The sequence below is a fragment of the Mirounga angustirostris genome, unplaced genomic scaffold (genome assembly GCF_029215605.1).
Source record: "Mirounga angustirostris isolate CCGP_5_RB_7025 unplaced genomic scaffold, mMirAng1.0.hap1 SCAF_17, whole genome shotgun sequence".
Lineage (NCBI taxonomy): Eukaryota > Metazoa > Chordata > Mammalia > Carnivora > Phocidae > Mirounga > Mirounga angustirostris.
The window spans coordinates 49,047,194-49,064,824 of NW_026991725.1; the positions used below are offsets into that span (position 1 = coordinate 49,047,194).

At 50.7% G+C, this 17,631-nt stretch overlaps 1 protein-coding gene across 2 annotated transcripts in view; it reads left to right on the forward strand.

Moving 5' to 3' along the window:
• USP43 (ubiquitin specific peptidase 43) overlaps positions 1-13,689 on the forward strand; it is a 54,416-nt gene extending 40,727 nt beyond the window's left edge. For both annotated transcript variants that reach the window (XM_045888159.2, XM_045888160.2), the window contains exons 14-15: positions 984-1,148; positions 11,936-13,689. In XM_045888159.2, the coding sequence (XP_045744115.1) occupies positions 984-1,148; positions 11,936-13,008 (1,238 nt within the window). In that variant the 3' untranslated portion in view covers positions 13,009-13,689. The remainder of the gene's footprint in view (positions 1-983; positions 1,149-11,935) is intronic.
• The last annotated feature ends 3,942 nt before the right edge of the window (positions 13,690-17,631 follow it).

Genomic DNA, 17,631 nt, shown 5'->3' on the forward strand with positions numbered 1-17,631 from the left:
CGCGGGGCCCCAGCTCACGACCCTGAGAGCGTAACCCGAGCCGAAACCAAGAGTCGGATGCTCCACCGACTGAGCCACCCGGGCGCCCCTTGAGCCAGACTTTAATTACATTTGTGCACACACCTGCGTTCATCCTGTTAGGAAGGGCGGGGTGGTGGTTAGGGATGCGTGGCCTCAGTAGGAAACTTAGCGGCTTGACCGTACCCAGTAACATGTTCACTAAACAGCCTCAAACTTGGAAGTCTGGAGGGGGGAAAAAAAAAAGGCGGGGGGGTCAAAGTTGACCTTCTTATGTGATGTATTTCACTCACAATCCTATCCTTATCTTTGGAATGAGAGAGCTTATTTTTTTTTTTTTAAGATTTTATTTATTTATTTGAGAGAGAGAGAGAATGAAAGACAGAGAGCATGAGAGGGAGGAGGGTCAGAGGGAGAAGCAGACTCCCTGCCGAGCAGGGAGCCCGATGCGGGACTCGATCCCGGGACTCCAGGATCATGACCTGAGCCGAAGGCAGTCGCTTAACCAACTGAGCCACCCAGGCGCCCCTTATTTTTTTTTTTAATACTCCTATTTTCTTCCTAAAAATTATTGGAAGGTGGCCAAATTAAACCACAATGCCCCAAGAGGTCTAAATCAACCCCAATGAAGCCTGTGGCTTTTTGTAGGACACAGAATGAATGAATGAAAAACATAGCCTATTTAGAAAACCGGAGTCGTGGCAAGTTAACGCCAGGAGACGCGTTTCAGTACTTGTCAACGCGCTGACCTCTCTGTGCCCGAATGCCTTTCCCTACGTTTTCACTTGGTCACGTAGTGAAGCCGTTGTGGGGTTTCTCCTCTGGTCCCAACTTTTGTTTATGTCCCTCTGCTCTGGTTCTGCAGTCCCAGGGCCTCGGGGGTGGGAGTCTGGCCGCGAGAGGCTCCTCCGGGGACCCCGACCGGGTGAGGCTGGGTCCAGCCTCCTCTGTGTGCTTCCCTGCAGGCTCTACCAGTTCCTCCTTCTCCGATCACTGGCTCCTTCGGCTGGAGAGCGATCACAGCAGTGCCAGGGGAAGCCTGCTGTCCTGGAGCTCCAGCCCCGGCCCCTCCCGGCCCCAGGAGCCGGACCCTCCCATCCTCACCACCAGCCTCTCTGATCAGGAAAAGGGTACGTCCTTTCGCGTCGGTCAGATTGCCTGCTTTGATTTTCCTTTTCTGTGACGACCATTACTCCTCAGCTTTCTGAAAGTGCTGGTACTTCGCGGCTTTGGGTGTAAAGTGCCAGTCTTCTGTGACCGGCCCTCAGCTCCGCCCCCCGTCCCCCGCCCTCCAGCTGCAGGTGCATTCCCTCTCGGCTCCCTGGAGCTTTCTGTCTAACGGGCAGCATGACGCGTGAATGAATCAATGCAGATGATGGCGTGATGAGAAGCAGGGACGAGGGGGAAGAGGTAGATCATCAGAAGGACAAATTTGCCTGGCAGAGGGCGCCCCGCCCTGTTAGATGTCCTCATCACAGGGGGCGGGAACAAGGGTGGGAGGCCAGGTGGAGGGCTGACGGTGGTTGTCCCAGCCAGAGAGTAACGTAGGCACTCGAGTGCTGGGCAGGAGGTGGTCAGATTCTGGGTGCCTTTGAAGCTAGAGCTCGCGGGATTTGTTGCTGGGGAGGAGGGGAGTCAGGGAGGACTCTTTTTTTTTTTTTTTTTAAGATTTTGTTTATTTATTTGAGAGAGAGAGAGAGAATGAGAGACAGAGAGCACGAGAGGGAAGAGGGTCAGAGGGAGAAGCAGACTCCCTGCTGAGCAGGGATCCCGACGTGGGACTCGATCCCGGGACTCCGGGATCATGACCTGAGCCGAAGGCAGTCGCCCAACCAACTGAGCCACCCCAGGCGCCCTCAGGGAGGACTCTTTGCTGAGCGTCTAACTAGGTGGCCAGGACTGCAGGTCGAGTAAGGTCAGTTTTGGAGGGAAACCAAAACATTTTTCAACACGGTCATTTGGAGACACTCCTGTAAGACATCCGAGTCGAGATGATAACCAAGGAGAGGAGGTAAATAGTTGAGAGCCGTCAGCACGTGGATGGCGTCGAAAGCCCAGGGAAACTGGGAAGACAGAAAAGAGGAGAGCCTGCCCCCAAGCCCTGCAGCTCCCCCCACATCAGGCGACTGAGCAGACAGAGAGGCCAGCCAAGAAAGCACGGGGCGGCCCCTGGGGAGGGAGCAAGAACACCAGCTACCTGTGGCTCACGGACACACAAACGGACGCCCTTGCAGGAAGCCAGTGGCCCAGCGGTGTCATGCACTGTGGAGGGTGGGTGAGCGGCCATCGGGCTGGAGGGTCACCCCAGGGGACCTGCCCCTGCATGTGCTTGGAGAGCACGGAAGCCGCGGTGACAGGTGGAGGAGACACCGGGCTGAAGACGGGCCGGTGGGTCACGGGCTCCATCCAGAGCTGCAGGTAAAGACGCAGTAGCCGCCGAGGAACACCAAGGTAGAGCACGTTAGCGTCCAGATGAGCCAGTTAGGATTCAGATGATCCCCTCTGCAGAGGGAAAAGCGACAACAGGGCAGGAGAGCCAGGGGATACCTACAAAAGCAGAGTCTTTCTGGAAAAACTGCGAATGTGCGCGTGCGTGCCTGTCATTCAGGCTGTGTCTTCCTTCCCTCAGAAAGTGGCAGCACGCTCTGGTTACTTACAGTTTCCATGTTTCTGTTAGCTCCTGAATTCGTTGCTAAAATAAGATTTTTTTTTTTTTTAATGGAAGTATGACATACATACAACAAAGTGCATTCATCACAAATGTCTAATGAATTATCATAACACGTACACACTCCTGTAACTATCACCCAGATGAAGACAGAAAGTTCCAGGCCCTCCCCTCCCCCCTGGTGTCTCTCTCCAGCATCACTGTCTCCCTCCTTTCCAGAGGGAGTGGTATTCCAACTTCTAACACCCTCAAACAACTGGGACACATAAAGTTCTCTGCACAGAAGTTTAAGTGTCCATGAGCGAGAGAGAGACAGACAAACGTTGTTGTTATCTGTTGACTGTTGACTGTTGACTATGGTCCATAAAAACCAAAAGCAGGGATCTGGGAAAGAAAGAAAGTACGATGGGTGGGGGTGGGGAGAACCACCTCCTTCTCTCCGTGGGTTCTGAAACTGATCTGAGGCTGACCTGGGAAAGGTTGGCTTGATCATCGAGGGAAACACTTCGAGTGTGTTTATTGCTCGGCCTTGACTTCTCTATGGTTCAGGTCATCATTGTATCAGAGTGGCCCACACAGTCCCTTGTGTGTGTAGCGGACTCTGGTTACATATTTGCAAGTGAATAAATGTGATAGTGTAATCTTAAAGCTCCAGGTGGTTTTAGAGCAGCGTTGAATCCTACCCCCTGGTGGATAGTGGTTTAGGTATCACAGTTCGGTTAACTGTTGCTCAAGGTTTGGCATGTTGGTTCCCCATATTTCCCGTTTAGACCTAATACTGATAGGAGCGCCCCTACGTGCATTTGACATTTGTCAAATTTCCTTAGAATGCGTTTCTGGGGAGGCAAATGGTTTAATGCATTATGTTCTGACTCACCCAGTCTGAGCATTCCTCTTCCCTCTCATGATGCACATTTAAGGTGGCGCCTGGCGAACAGAAAAGGCATTCTTTCCCAAGCCTGTCCATCCCCATCAGCGTGAGCCTCGGGCGAGCTCAGAAACCCGTCCCGGTTCTGCCCAGTGGCGTGGGGCCTCGGGCCACTTCTCACTTCTCCCTTCTCCCGGGGACAAATGCATTGCACACCCACCCCCTCACTCCCCCAGGGAGGCAACTTCAAAAGATGGCCCAACTTCTCAACATGGTACCCAGACAAAGGTCAGGCCCAGCGTTCGAGAACTCCCCCGAGAGACAGGGCTAGGGTAGCGGAGGGCAGTAATATTGAAGAATAGTCCTATCTCAGCCAGTCATCAGCATCTCCAGGAGGGTGAAATGAGAAAGCTGAGCCTTGGAAGCCACCAGTCGCCAGCTCACCACCTTGGAAAGGGGCAGGGCTGCACGTAGACCACCCCCCCAGCTCCCTCTGGCTGCCGGCATCCTGGCTCCATGCTGCTAGGTATAAATTCTAAAATCGAGTTTATTCCATGTGGCCTCAGCAAGGGCCTTGCTTCCAAAGGGAGCGTCCCCACTTGAGGTTTGACTGAAATGGTGGTGGGATTTTGGAACCTGTTGAGACGGTTGAAAAAAATCCAGCCTCGTTTTTTTATTTTCTGGCCTGGGCAAGCTCCGACTCCAGCACATAGGTTTCAGTGGTGGTTGGTACCACGCCCTGTCCCTGTGGGTTTGGGGGAGAATTTTGTCATCGTCAAAAGGAGTACTCTAGTTCTCTGGAGAGAAACATGGGCACCTGGGGAGCTCCATCCTTCCGGTAGCTATGCTATTAGAATTCTAAAGGCATATTATTTTATTTTATTTTAATTTTATTTTTTTAAGATTTTATTTATTTGACAGAGAGATAGAGAGGGCCAGAGAGCACAAGCAGGGGAAGTGGCAGAGGGAGAGGGAGAGGCAGGCTCCCCGCCGAGCAGGGAGCCCGACGCAGGACTCGATACCAGGATCCCAGGATTATGACCCGAGCCGAAGGCCGACGCTTAACCCACTGAGCCACCCAGGCGCCCCTAAAGGCATTTTAACCAACAGGGATGGATCCAAGTTTTGTGGGGACTGCAACTTCTGTCATTGGGGACGAGTATAGGGAGAAGCTCCTCGAGAAGGAGGATATAAAAACACCTTTTGCAACTTTTATTAAAAAAAGCAAGAGCCTGTGAAAACCAATGACTGTCCCCCCACCCCCACCCCCAATCCATAAAGGGGCCCTGGGACTTCATCTTTTCGGCAGATGTGCTTCTGATGGTAAATTTTCTCTGTGGTTTTTATTGGGCCTTGGAGGCTTTGTTTTTCACTTTATCAGTGCTTTACCAGTTCCAGAGACTGGGTTATTTCTGTTTTTTTGTTTTTGTTTTTTTAAGATTTTTTATTTATTTATTTGAGAGAGAGAGAATGAGAGAGAGAGAACACATGAGAGGGGATAGGGTCAGAGGACGAAGCAGACCCCCTGCTGAGCAGGGAGCCCGATGCGGGACTTGATCCTGGGACTCCAGGATCATGACCTGAGCCAAAGGCAGTCGCCCAACCAACTGAGCCACCCAGGCACCCTTATTTCTGGTTTTTATTTCCATTTTGAAGGTTATCCGGGAGTTTCAAGCACTTACGATTTGGCGGGGGTCTCCCTTTAATTCTTTCTAATTTTGTGGATTGTGATCCAAGAATGTGGTTTTCAAAAAGCGTTCCCTTTTTTGTGACCAAGTTAAGTACACAATTATTATTTTGTCAGTGTTCTGTGCGTACACATGAAGTAATGCCTATTTTGTCTATTGGAGGGATACGAGCTTTGTGTTGTAACTATTAAATGAGGTGAGTTGATTTTTGGATTCAGTTCACTTTGTCTTTAAATTGACTTTATCAAGGACTGCCTGGCTAGAAAGGAGGTCTATTGCAACCTTCCTGTATGGCCATATTTTTCATCAAGTATGCCAGGGACTTTAATCATTTCTGCTTTATATTGTTTGCTGCCTTGTTAACAGGTATCTGTAAGCTGATGACTATAAATTGTCTGTTCTCGTTATAATGCGGCTCTTTATCTTGCTTAATGATTTTCATCTTAAATTCTACTTTGTTAAGGGGGCGCCTGGGTGACTCAGTCGGTTAAGTGTCGACTCTTGATTTTGGCTCAAGTCAGGATGTCAGGGTCATGGGATCGAGCCCCACATCCGGCTCCATGCTCAGTGGAGAGTCTGTTTTAGAGTCTCTCTCTCCTCCCCCTCTGTCCTTCCCTCTGCTCATGCTCTCTCTCTAAAATAGTAAATAAATAAATTCTAAAAAAGAAAATTCTGCCTTGTTCAAGATTAGTCACTTCCCCCTTCCCCCCTTTTTGTTTGCATTTGCCTGGTATAATTTTGCTATTATCTTTTGCTTCATGAATTTTTCCTTTAGGGTTAATTTTAAGTGGTTTCCAGTAAACACTGTTGCAGTTTTACTTTTTATTTTTTTGTTATTTTTTTAATGTCAAAAATTGAGAGCCTGCCTTAAAGGGGAGCATTCAGTCCATCCATACATATATATTTTAACATTTTATTTATTTGAGAGAGAGCAAGCACATGAGAGGGGGGAGGGTCAGAGGGAGAAGCAGACTCCCTGCTGAGCAGGGAGCCCGATGCGGGACTCGATCCCAGGACTCCAGGATCATGACCTGAGCCGAAGGCAGTCGCTTAACCAACCGAGCCACCCAGGCGCCCAAGATTTTATTCATTTAACAGAGAGAGAGCGCACAAGCAGGGGGAGTGGCAGGGGAGGGAGAGGGAAAAGCAGACCCCCTGCTGCGCAGAGACAGTGGGGCTCCATCCCAAGACCCTGGGATCATGACCTGGGGCCAAGGCAGATGCTTAACGACTGAGCCACCCAGGTGCGCCTGGTCCATTCATATTTATTGTAAGAACCATAAACTTGATTTTGTTTCATTTTTATTACTGTTTTCGTTTTTCTTTTTTCCTTATTTTTGCTGAGTTGATCATGTTGCTCTTTGTTCCTTTTTTCCTTTGTCTGTCTGGAAGTTCTGCCCTGCTTTTCCATCTTGTCAGTTGTCCCTTTATCCTTCGCAGTGTGTACGATCAAATGCATTTTCCTGTTCTGCGGCTATGAGAAGCCAGGTCATGTTATTCTGTGAGTCGTGGTATTTCATTCCCCGCAGTGAGATGAGACTAATAATGCTTCCACGTCATTCCACCCCCCTCCAAAGTGAGTGCTTTGAAATGCTTGCACGTGTTTCCTCTGTTTTAGGAACCGCCCTCCTCCATTTCAATCCCCAGTTCTTAGATTCTCTGAGACGCTTCAGCCCTCGGTTTCAGGCTGTGAGCGCTGTACCTTTGCGGATCCCACACACGCTAACATCACTTTGTATTCCCCATCCTGAGACCATCTGCCCCCGAGGCGGGTGCATGGTACACGGGTGGCAGGCTCTGCTGGGCCACCGCATCTGTCTTCTTTCTCTCCCCCTCTGTCGTGAGGTCTGGGTCCTGAATCTTTAGTGTTTGGTCAGAGTTCTTTCCAGGGATGGGTGACACTCCTTCTTCTGTGGAGGCACAAATATTTTTTGTGGCCGGGGCATGAGTCGCAGCTTGGCTCGCTGGAGGACTCCTGGATTTGAATTCTTCCCTCTCCAGTGTCTCTAGATGTTTTCCCACGGTCCGCCGGGCCCCAGGCTTGCAGGTGAGCAGCCTTTTTTTTTTTTCCTTTCCTCTACGTGAGAATCACTTGTTCTTTCTGGCTGGAAGCCTTTGAGATTCTGTCGTTGACCTTGGAATTTAGAAATTCCACCAGTATATGCCTAGGTCTGCGTTTCTGTTCATACACTACCTAGAACCCCCAGAGCCTGTCCGTCTGCAGACACAGGCTTTTCTTTAGGGAAATTGTTCTTTTGTTTGTTTAATTATTGTCTGACTTTTCAAACTCCTCTGTTATTTGCCTGGCGGGTCCCCTGGATCCATTCTCCGGATCTTCTAGCTTTTCCCTGTGATTTCTCTTTGTCATTTTGCTCTAAGGCATGAGATGCTGCTTTCCCTTTATATTTTTGGCCACTGAGTTGAGTCTCAACAGTGACCCTTTGCCCCTTCCATGCATTTACTGCATCGTAAAACCTAGAAATTGTTTCAGCCCTCTTTTGTTCTATACTTGAATCTCCCCAAGAGCCTCTCTCTCTCTTTTTTTTTTAAGATTTTATTTATTTATTTGACAGAGAGAGACAGCGAGAGAGGGAACACAAGCAGGGGGAGTGGGAGAGGGAGAAGCAGACTCCCCGCTGAGCAGGGAGCCCGATGTGGGGCTCGATCCCAGGACCCTGGGACCATGACCTGAACCGAAGACAGATGCTTAACGACTGAGCCACTCAGGTGCCCCGAGCTTCTCTTTTTGTCTGTTCCTTCCAGTGGCTCTGTTTCATTAGGGCCCCGTTCTGATGGTTCTGTTGGTTCTTACTCTCTGACTCCCAGACCCCCTTCTGTGTGTTGTTTTTTTCTGTTTTTGCCCATTGGGGCTTCCCCTCCACAGCCTCCTGAGTGGAGGCGATTCTTGGAGTGATGGAAGGGGCTGGGGCCTTGACCCCTGAGGCAGCCCTTTCCCCTTCACCAGCCTTATGCTGCTGACTTGGCCTCGGAGGCAGACAAGGCTTGGCTCAGCCATGTAGCTTGTCCTTACCCTCTAGGGGACCAGAGGACGGCTTGCCCCAGGTTGTCCTCTGCACCTAGAGACAGAGATGTCTCCAAATATAGATGGGGGCTCAGAAGATGGAGACCCCTGGCGGGGAGCCTTTTCTCCCTTGGGTACAGCCATGGTGGTCTCTTTGCTGCTGCCCTGACCCACTGGGCTCACTAATGCCACAGGGCCTTTGCACATGCTGCTCCCTCTGCTGGCAGGCAGGCTGGTTTCCCCCCCAATCTCCACACGGCTTCCTCCTCCCTTTCACTCAGGTCTGTCCTCACTTCTCAGTCGTTGACCCCGCTGTACCCCCTCATTCTTTGTCATAGCTCTCAGCACTACATTCCACGGTAGCAAATATTGCTGCTTTCTGGCAAACTCCCACGGAGACAGGCACTTGGTGTTTTTTCCACAGCTGTATCCCCAGAACCGAAAACTGTCCTTGGCACCCAGCAGGCTCTCATTGCGTGTCCCTTGAATGCGTCCGTGGGTGGCTGTAAGAGGCACAGTGAAAACCCTTGGACAGACTGAGACCAGTGGACCAGGCGGCTGGTCCTGTTCCAGGCAGACTAAGGATGGCCGGGGGCGGGGGGGGGGGGGGCGGAGGCTGCCCCTGCTCACAGCACACATCGTGAGGTCAGAGTGACACCTGATTTCATTAGCCGAGGATACAAAGTCACGGAGGAACAGATGGGACATTTCTCAGGGTAGCATCTGCCATTTCCAGAGCCATGGTGTGGGTGGGGGCTGTGACCCCAAGCTGTCCAGCTGCCGTCTGTGTTAGGAGGCCTTGCAGGACCTGGGAAGACCATCATGCAGGCTCTGGGGCTGATATAACCTTCAGGAAGACCTGAACTACTTACGTCCTCCGTGGGGCTTAAGGCTCTAGGCGCTTCCCGCTTCTCAAGCCGACTGAGCGTGAGCAAGGCCACCGATTCCAGGGCAGGAAGTAACCCTCGCTCGGGCATCTCTGAAGGCCACCTCTGCCTCTGGCTCCCAGCCTCCAGGACCACCCCCCCCCACCGCCCCGGGAGGATCAGGGGGCGCACCCTCCCCTCCCCCAGAAGGGAGAGCTCTGTGAGCAGAAAGCACAGCTTCAGTGCGGGCTCTTTCTCGTCCCTTCTGTCCATGCACCATGCCCACCTTGCCTCCCCCCGCTGCCGTCGGGAGAAAGGGGAGGAAGGGCTTGCGTGGGCATCTGCAGTCCCCGTGCAAGGGAGCTGCGGGGGTGATGTGGGCCAGGCCCCGGGCCTTTCATCCGGGAAGAGGGGACGCGCTGCCAAGCCACCTGCCAGGCTGCAGGCTGTGCCCTCTCGTTCTGGAAAGCTGAAAGTCACAGCTTTGTCCTCTGAATAAAAGCTTCGCTTTCTGCCCTGCCCAGGGTTGCGGACGAGAGGGGAAAAAAAAACCTACGCCGTGTGTGTGTGTCTGAGACCCCAGCGCATTGCTTCTCCCCCAAGGGATGGGACCCTGATGGGGGAATGACAGGGCCCATCGAAAGTGAAGCTGCAAAATATTTTGGGTGACGTTGTATCTCTTGCTGACTGATCTAAGGAAATGCTTTAAGGACAACAGTACCAAGTAGTGAAAAAAAATGATTAAAAACTGCCAGAATGATCCGGGGCAGGTAAAAGTCCCCAGGAACCTCTGAGATGTTGGCAGACCCCTCGGGGCACCGGTGGGCATTGGCCACTGCCTTCCAGTCACCTCTTCCCCGGGAGCCTGGCTGATGGTGCGCCCCACTTCCCCGGCCGGCACGCCCCGAGCTGTCGCCCGTCCCCTGAGAGCCCCAGGTCCCTCTGCATCTAGCTCATCCCAGTTGGCTCTGCTGCTGACAGGTGTTTTATGGAGGAGGAGGAGGGTTGTTCTCATACTCACCAATGAGAGTGTCGTCTGTGGACGAAAGGCTGTGTGGCTGACATCAGGTCTTTGTCTAAATGCACGGGACTGTCCTTGCACTGTGTGGTTCGATGGGGGAAGGATTTTTTTCCCTCCGCGATGATAGGCATCTTACACATCAAGGCAGTATAATGGTACAGTGACTGATGACTGTGAGTTGCTTTTCTTTTTTGCTTTTATTATGTTAAAAACACATAACGAAGTCTATAATTTTGACCTTTTTTTTTTTTTTAAGATTTTATTTATTTATTTATTTGTCAGAGAAAGAGGTGCACAAGCAGGGTGAGCGGCAGAGGGAGAAGCAGGCTTCCTGCCAAGCAGGGAGCCCGATGCAGGGTTCAATCCCAGGACCCTGGCATCATGACCTGAGCCGAAGGCAGCCGCTTAACGACTGAGCAACCCAGGCACCCCATTTTGACCATTTTTAAGTGCACGTTTCAGTGGTGGTATGCCCGGTCATTGCCACCATCCATCCCTGTAACTCTTTTCATCTTGTAAATCTGAAAGGCTCCGCCCATTTCACAATAACACCATGCTCTCCCCTTCCCCGAGCCCCTGGCCACCACCTGTATACTTCTGCCTCTGGTTTTGACCACTCTGAGTTCTTCACGCATGCAGGGGAATCCTGCAGTATTTGTCTTTTTGTGACTGGCTGTGGAGGTCGCTTGAGATTCCATATGAATTTTAGGATGGATTTTTCTATCTCTGCAAAAAATCCCCATTGGGATTTTGATAGGGATTGCGCTGAAGCTGTAGATCGATCGCTTTGGGTAATGTCATTTTAGCAATATTAAGCCTTCCAATCCATGAACATGGGATGTCTTTCCATTTCTGTCATCTTTAATTTCATTCTTATTAATGTTTGTAGTGTTAAACAAGTCTTTCACCTCCTCAGTTAATTCCTGAGTATTTTATCCTTTTTGATGCCATCATAAATGGAATTGTTTTCATGGCTGTGTCTTAAAAAGAAATACACAGCCATGTTATGTGCGTATGCCCTTTAGAAACGTTAAGATTTAGGAAAGAATTAAGAAGAAAATCAGTCACACACAGCATCCCGTGGCCCCCTCGACGTCTTGTCACTTTAGTATTTATTGCTCCATACTTGTTTGTACGTCTTCACATGCATGCATCACACACACACGTGTATATATTTTTGCAGGTGGGATTACACTGTTTTTCTAGAGTCTCTCATTTCACATTACATGTCAGAAATGTCTTTCCAACCATAGGCAGGTGTCGCGAAACACAGTGGAGACATAAATGGCACAGATCTGATAAAATTAAATGCACGATTTATTTATTTTTTAGCCCAGGGTAGGATATCTGAGATTCTTGGGTTTGAAAGATAGAAGCACCTAATTTGACCCAGAAAAGGAGGGGCTTTTGCTGAGCATTCTGCTTCATGCAAATATTTAAATATAAATGAAAATGATGCTCCGCCTTAGGGCGAGATGCCTCTGAGACCGGGCTTTCTCAGCAGCCTGTGCTGTCCGGGCATGTAGCTCCCTTTTTTGACACTGGCTTGCCCTGTGGCTTTGAATATGTAAATGGATTCCGTGGGACAGAGGGTGCACACATCGATGCACCGAGCGCTAGAACCTCAGGGTCCTGCTCACTGCTGTGTCATCGACGCCCAGCATGGTACTGCCTGATGCATCAGGGATGCTTGATCAATGTCTGCTAGATGACAGGCATCACTGTAGTCCCTCATTGCACCTGGAGGGATACTTGGGCACTGATGCTCTTGGTGTCTCTTTCAGGAGGGTTGGAGTCCAGGCCTCTGGTGCGGGGCGTACGAGGCCGAAGCATCAGCATGAAAGAACCGACCCCTTCCAGAGCCAAGCAGGGGGCCTTCAAGACCATGCCCCTCCGATGGTCTTTCAGACCCCGGGAGAAACCAGTGGGTGCGTCTGTCGAACTGGTGGAGTATTTGGAATCCAGGCGGAGACCCCGATCCACGAGCCAGTCCATCGTGCCACTGTTGACGGGCGCTGCTGGCGAGGACGTGGAGTCAGATGCCACTGGCTCTGCTAAGGGGGAAGGTGGTGGGCAAGCCACCGAGAGAGCGCTGGCCAGAGTGCCCTGCCCCTCGGGCCACCCCAGCCACTGTGCCGCCCCTGGAGTCCCAGATGGTCTAAACGCAGCGAGGAAAGCCAAGGAGCATGCAAGTCAGGAGATCAGGCTCCCCAAACAGTTTGACCTGCCCCTCGCCATGATGCCCTCAGCAGGGACTGACAGACGAGCTCAGCCTGAGGGCCAGAAGACCGCGAACTGCGAGGGAAGTGGCCTGGCAGGGAGCTGCGACGGGGCACCCTCCCCGGCCAAGGAGCCCCTGGGCGCCGCGGCATTATCTAGAAACAGCGCAGACAAGCGCCAGAATACCTTGGCCAGGATGAGGGCCAGTGTGGAGGCCAGAGACCCTGAGACAGACAGATTCCCACAGGGGACCCTCACCCTTCTGAGATCTGTGTTTTGGAAGAAGGAGACCAAGCATGACAAGGCGGAGGTGGCCCTCCGGGCGTCCCCAGGGTCCCTGGTGGGCAGCAGGCTGAGCCCGGCTATGGATGAGCACGCCCGAGGCTCCTCTCCTTCCTTCCAGATCCGAGAGAGCCTGGCCAGGGCCCCCGCCAACCTCCAGGAGAGGGACGTCTGGTCAGCCCCCAGCTCTCTCCGCCTCCCTCGCAAAGCCGGCAGGCCCACGAGGGCCGGTGCCCTGGGCCCGCCACAGAGGACGGTTCCCGGGGACCACACTCCGTTTGGCACCTTGCAGAAGGTGAAATACCACACTCTTTCCTTAAGCCGGAAGAAAACGTTACCCGAGTCCAGTTTCTGATGGTGTGTGTTCAAGTCCCGCGCGAGGCTGGTGATCCTCGAGACGGGGCAGCTGGAAGAAGCTTGTGTTGTGTCGAGCGTGGGCTTTCTAGAAGCCAGTTGTCTTGTGACCCTGAAAAAAAAAAAAAAAAATTTTTGTTTTTGGTCCCCACCTCTAGATCTTCAACACAGCATGTCCGAATACCGTCCTGTACCTTTGGGTGCTTTTATACTTGTTGGCCGCAAGATGGTGCTGTTGAGTCAACATTACCCTTTCAGGGCAAGAACGGATTTATTTCCCTAAATTCCTCAGCCTGAGTACCTACACTCGAGAGAGATTCGGATGCGGCCCAGCCTGACAGCATATAACTCTGCAGGGAAGCCTCGGAAATAAGAGTCTTCGACATCAAATCAGTTCTTGCCATTGCTTACCTTTCTCAAATCTCTAATGCGTCTCTGGGATAAAGCCTTCAAGATGCCAAAAAAACATGGTAGTGACCTTCAAGTAGGATTCTAGGAGAGATGGAACAGAAATGATTGAGAGTGTAGGAAGATATTTAATATATAGCAAAATAATTATGTTACTGTTTTTCAAGGTATTTAAAAAAGAGAACTATTTTGATACTTAGGCATAGAGGAAATTCTTTTTAAAAAAAAAATTAAGTCTGAGATCTATGTACAATTTTAATAAAAGCCCATTGGTGAACCATACAAATGGCTGTCTGAGTTATTCACGTTTAATGACCGATCTTTTTTTTTTTTTTTCCGAAAGATTTTATTTTTAAGTCATCTCTGCACCCAGCGTGAGACTCGAACTCAACAACCCTGAGATCAACAGTTTGCCTGGGCCAGCCAGGCACCCCAACCAGTGATCTTGTTCGTTTCCTGCTATGTTGGCTTGGCTCCTTGCTGTCGATATCAAAGTAGGGACTTGAGTTGTTTCTGACATTTTAAATAAAATGACTTTGCTCTTTTCTAAAGAAACAGGAGTCCCCTCAGGTCTCTCTGTCTGGAGGGCTCGTACTTACGAGGCCCAAGAGTCTGAATCTGTCTCCACGCCCCGGTGGTCGACTGTCCCGTTTCCTCAAGCTTTATTCGATCCTCGGTAGCTGTTCTGACAAATATCCTGTCACTTCTTACTGGGAAGCTGCCACGCCCAACCCTGGGTCTGTACTTGGTCTGTTTTCTAGAAATATTTCCTCTGATGGGAACCATTTGTATGAGATATCCGACTCCAAAAATTAAGTTTTCCTTCATACATATTGCGTGACTCATTGGTATGTCTCTGCTACTTTTATTTTTTTCCTTAAGAAGGAAGATGAAGTCCCTTTTTTCCCTAGTGAGAAAGACCACCTTTTTTTTTTTAAGATTTTATTTATTTTGGGGGAGAGAGTGTGTGAGCAGGGGGAGGGGCAGAGGGGAGAGAGAATATCAAGCAGACTCTCTGCTGAGCGTGGAGCCTGACATGGGGCTTGATCCCATGACCCTGAGATCATGACCTGAGCCGAAATCAATAGATACTTTCACCGACTGAGCCACCCAGGTGCCCTGAGGAAGACTGCTTTGAACCACAGTTCTGAGATAGGAAAAGCTGAGATGATGAAGCAGGAGGACCCAGCCACTTGGCCCCGGAGGGCGATATGGAGGCCAGTAGACCCGTGTGCTCGGATTTCAAAAGACGTCCACGTTCTCAAGTGTGAGTTCACAAATCTCAGGCAACATGCAACACACGTGACCTCTTGGGCTATGGGGGTTTAGGCATTCTGCTGCTATTTCCGGTTCTTTCTCCTGTGTTGGTGCTCATTTGTCGTCTTTGGCTCCCATGCCCTTCTAAGCTCAGCCTCCCTTCCTTGGTCCTCTAAGGGATTGGGTGGTGACTCCGATGTTTACCCCCTTGGCTTCTCCCCTAGAAGGTCTCAACTTTGGGGATACCCTTGGATACCATGAGCGGGTCCCAAGTGTTAGTGGTGTTGTCCATAATGCACCACGGGCTGGAGCATCTTCCCTGGGTGCCAGACTTGGAGGTTTAGTAAGAGGCAATGACACATGGACCCTGGTGGCTACATCTGCCCTCCCAGGTATTCCTCGGGGATGCCTGAGGTCCCTTGGGCTTACCAAAGCCAACAGATCTGGCTTTCTATAGCTGAATTCTGGAATGTCCTCCCTACCTATGGCTATATGTTACGATGCCGTAGATCAAAGTTCATCTTCATGGCCCTTTGTGGTCCCCAAATACCTCCAAAGTGACACCCACATCACTTGGTATGACGTCACAATGAGGTCACAATAGAGCCTTGGGGGCCGTTGTCCCGAAGGTTTCTGTGGTCACACATTTCCTGCAAAGAAAGGCCTCCGATTGGACGCAGACATATAGGCTGTGGTCCAGGACCAAGACAGAGGCTCGGTGTCTTCACAGGATGGAGGATGGAACTCAAGGGTAATTCTACTCAGACCAGGGCACTATGGTTGGGGATTCTCCCTTAGAGAACACAAGACTTTGGGAGGATGGAAGGACCGGACCTGAGTCACTTAGGTGGTCTGAGCAGCCACTCGAGAGTCCCAGGCGGACACTGGACCAGATCCCCCCTCCCTCACCTTGGCCCTGAGTCTTGACTTACTGCCTCGCACAGACCCTGAGAGACCAGACTCTGGAGCCGGAGTGCCTGGCGTTCAAAGCCCCCGTCTAGCTGTTTGAATTTGGGAAGTTACTTTAACTCCGCTGTGCCTCGCGTTCCTCATCTGCGAAGTGGGGATGATGATAATAGGACCCGATCCATCGGGTGGTTGAGAGTACGAAAGGAGCTAGTTAGCAAACATTAGTTAATCCCTGCTATCAGGAGCCTGAGATGCTGGCAGATAATTCAAGTCAGGCATGCTCTGAGAACCAAAGGTCCTCAGTCCTCGGAACAAGTCGGTTTACAATATCGGAGGGTGTCAGAGGGTAGATCCCAAGAGGGCTAGTGAGAGGCATTCATAGGAAGCCGGGTAAATACTTTCGTTGACATATAATTGATTCAGGAGGTTTAAAAGCCTTCTGTTCCACTGCCTTAGAAGTGGACTAAAGTTGACTCCGTTTTTAGAGATCCTGTAACTTCATCTGTCTGCCGTTCCAGCCCATTTAGGGGCTGTATTTATTTTTGTTCCTGGCCGAACCCAAGCAGCTCCTACCCAGGGAATGTTCTGAACTGAAATGTTGACAAATCAACTGACAAATCTGTAAGAAATACCAAGAGTCATGCTCATGAAATCACTTTCACGTTACCCCAAATCCTAGTTTCTTTCAGGTGGGTTCGACCCTAAGTGGGGGGCTGGCAGAGGGGGGGCACAAGTCCCGGCCAGGGGGTACTATTCAAGCAAAGGACTTCCAGACATAGCCCATTTCTTGTCATTCTAGCCACATCCCAGAATTCCCTCCAACAGGCTGGATTTGAGTGGATTGGCTGCAGGTGCATGGGGCATCCCGGTGCCCAGGGCTGTCTCACACGCCCTTTTGTCAGACCGAGGCCACAAGCCAGGGGCTGCAGCCAGCTCCAGCCAAGCTACATGGACTGAAAATGTCCACCCTCCAGGAGGAACACGCAGTGCTCTTTGCATAAGGCTAGGAATCCGGGAAGACAGAGCAGGTCACGCCCACAGTTGTGGGCACCCGGAATGTGTTTCTCTCACTCCGTTTACTTTCCACCTGAGCTGACATCTCTGCTTCTTCTCCCATTCTACCTTTTTCTTAATCCCTTCTTCCCATTTCTTTGCTCACTGATCGAGGACCCTCCAATTCAGTCCATCCAGCAGATGAAGAGCCCCCATTAGTGTCTAAATCAGGGGTGGCAGGGGGGAATATCAAATTTAAAGAACACTCCACTTGTCAAGAAAGCGGTCTGACCCATGTGTCAGGTAGTGATGCTTTCTTTTTTCCTTCCCTAGGATGGTAAGTACAAATAGAGTCGTGCACGCGAACAACGGCCTTTTTGTAGAGGATCCAAGTTCAAATTCAGGGTTCGCTGTTAATCATGTGGCCTCACAGCGTGTACATTGATGTCTTGGAGACTTGGTCTGTTCATCCGTGTAACAGGAACTCTGCAGTGGCGTGCTGGGGTAGGCTGTCACCAGCTCCTAGGAGCCCACTGTTAAATATTCCAGGCATCTATTTGCAACGACGTGGATGGAACTGGAGGGTATTATGTTGAGCGAAATAAGTCAGTCAGAGAAAGACATGTATCATATGACCTCACTGATATGAGGAATTCTTAATCTCAGGAAACAAACTGAGGGTTGCTGGAGTAAGGGGTGGGGTGGGAGGGATGGGGTGACTGGGTGATAGACACTGGGGAGGGTATGTGCTCTAGTGAGCACTGTGAATTGTGCAAGACTGTTCAATCTCAGATCTGTACCTCTGAAACAAATAATGCAATATATGTTAAGAAAAAAAAAAAAGAAGAAGAAGAAGTAGCAGGAGGGGAAGAATGAAGGGGGTGGTAATCGGACGGGGAGACGAACCATGAGAGACGGTGGACTCTGAAAAACAAACTGAGGGTTCTAGAGGGGAGGGGGATGGGAGGTTGGGTTAGCCTGGTGATGGGTATTGAGGAGGGCACATTCTGCATGGAGCACTGGGTGTTATGCACAAACAATGAACCATGGAACACTA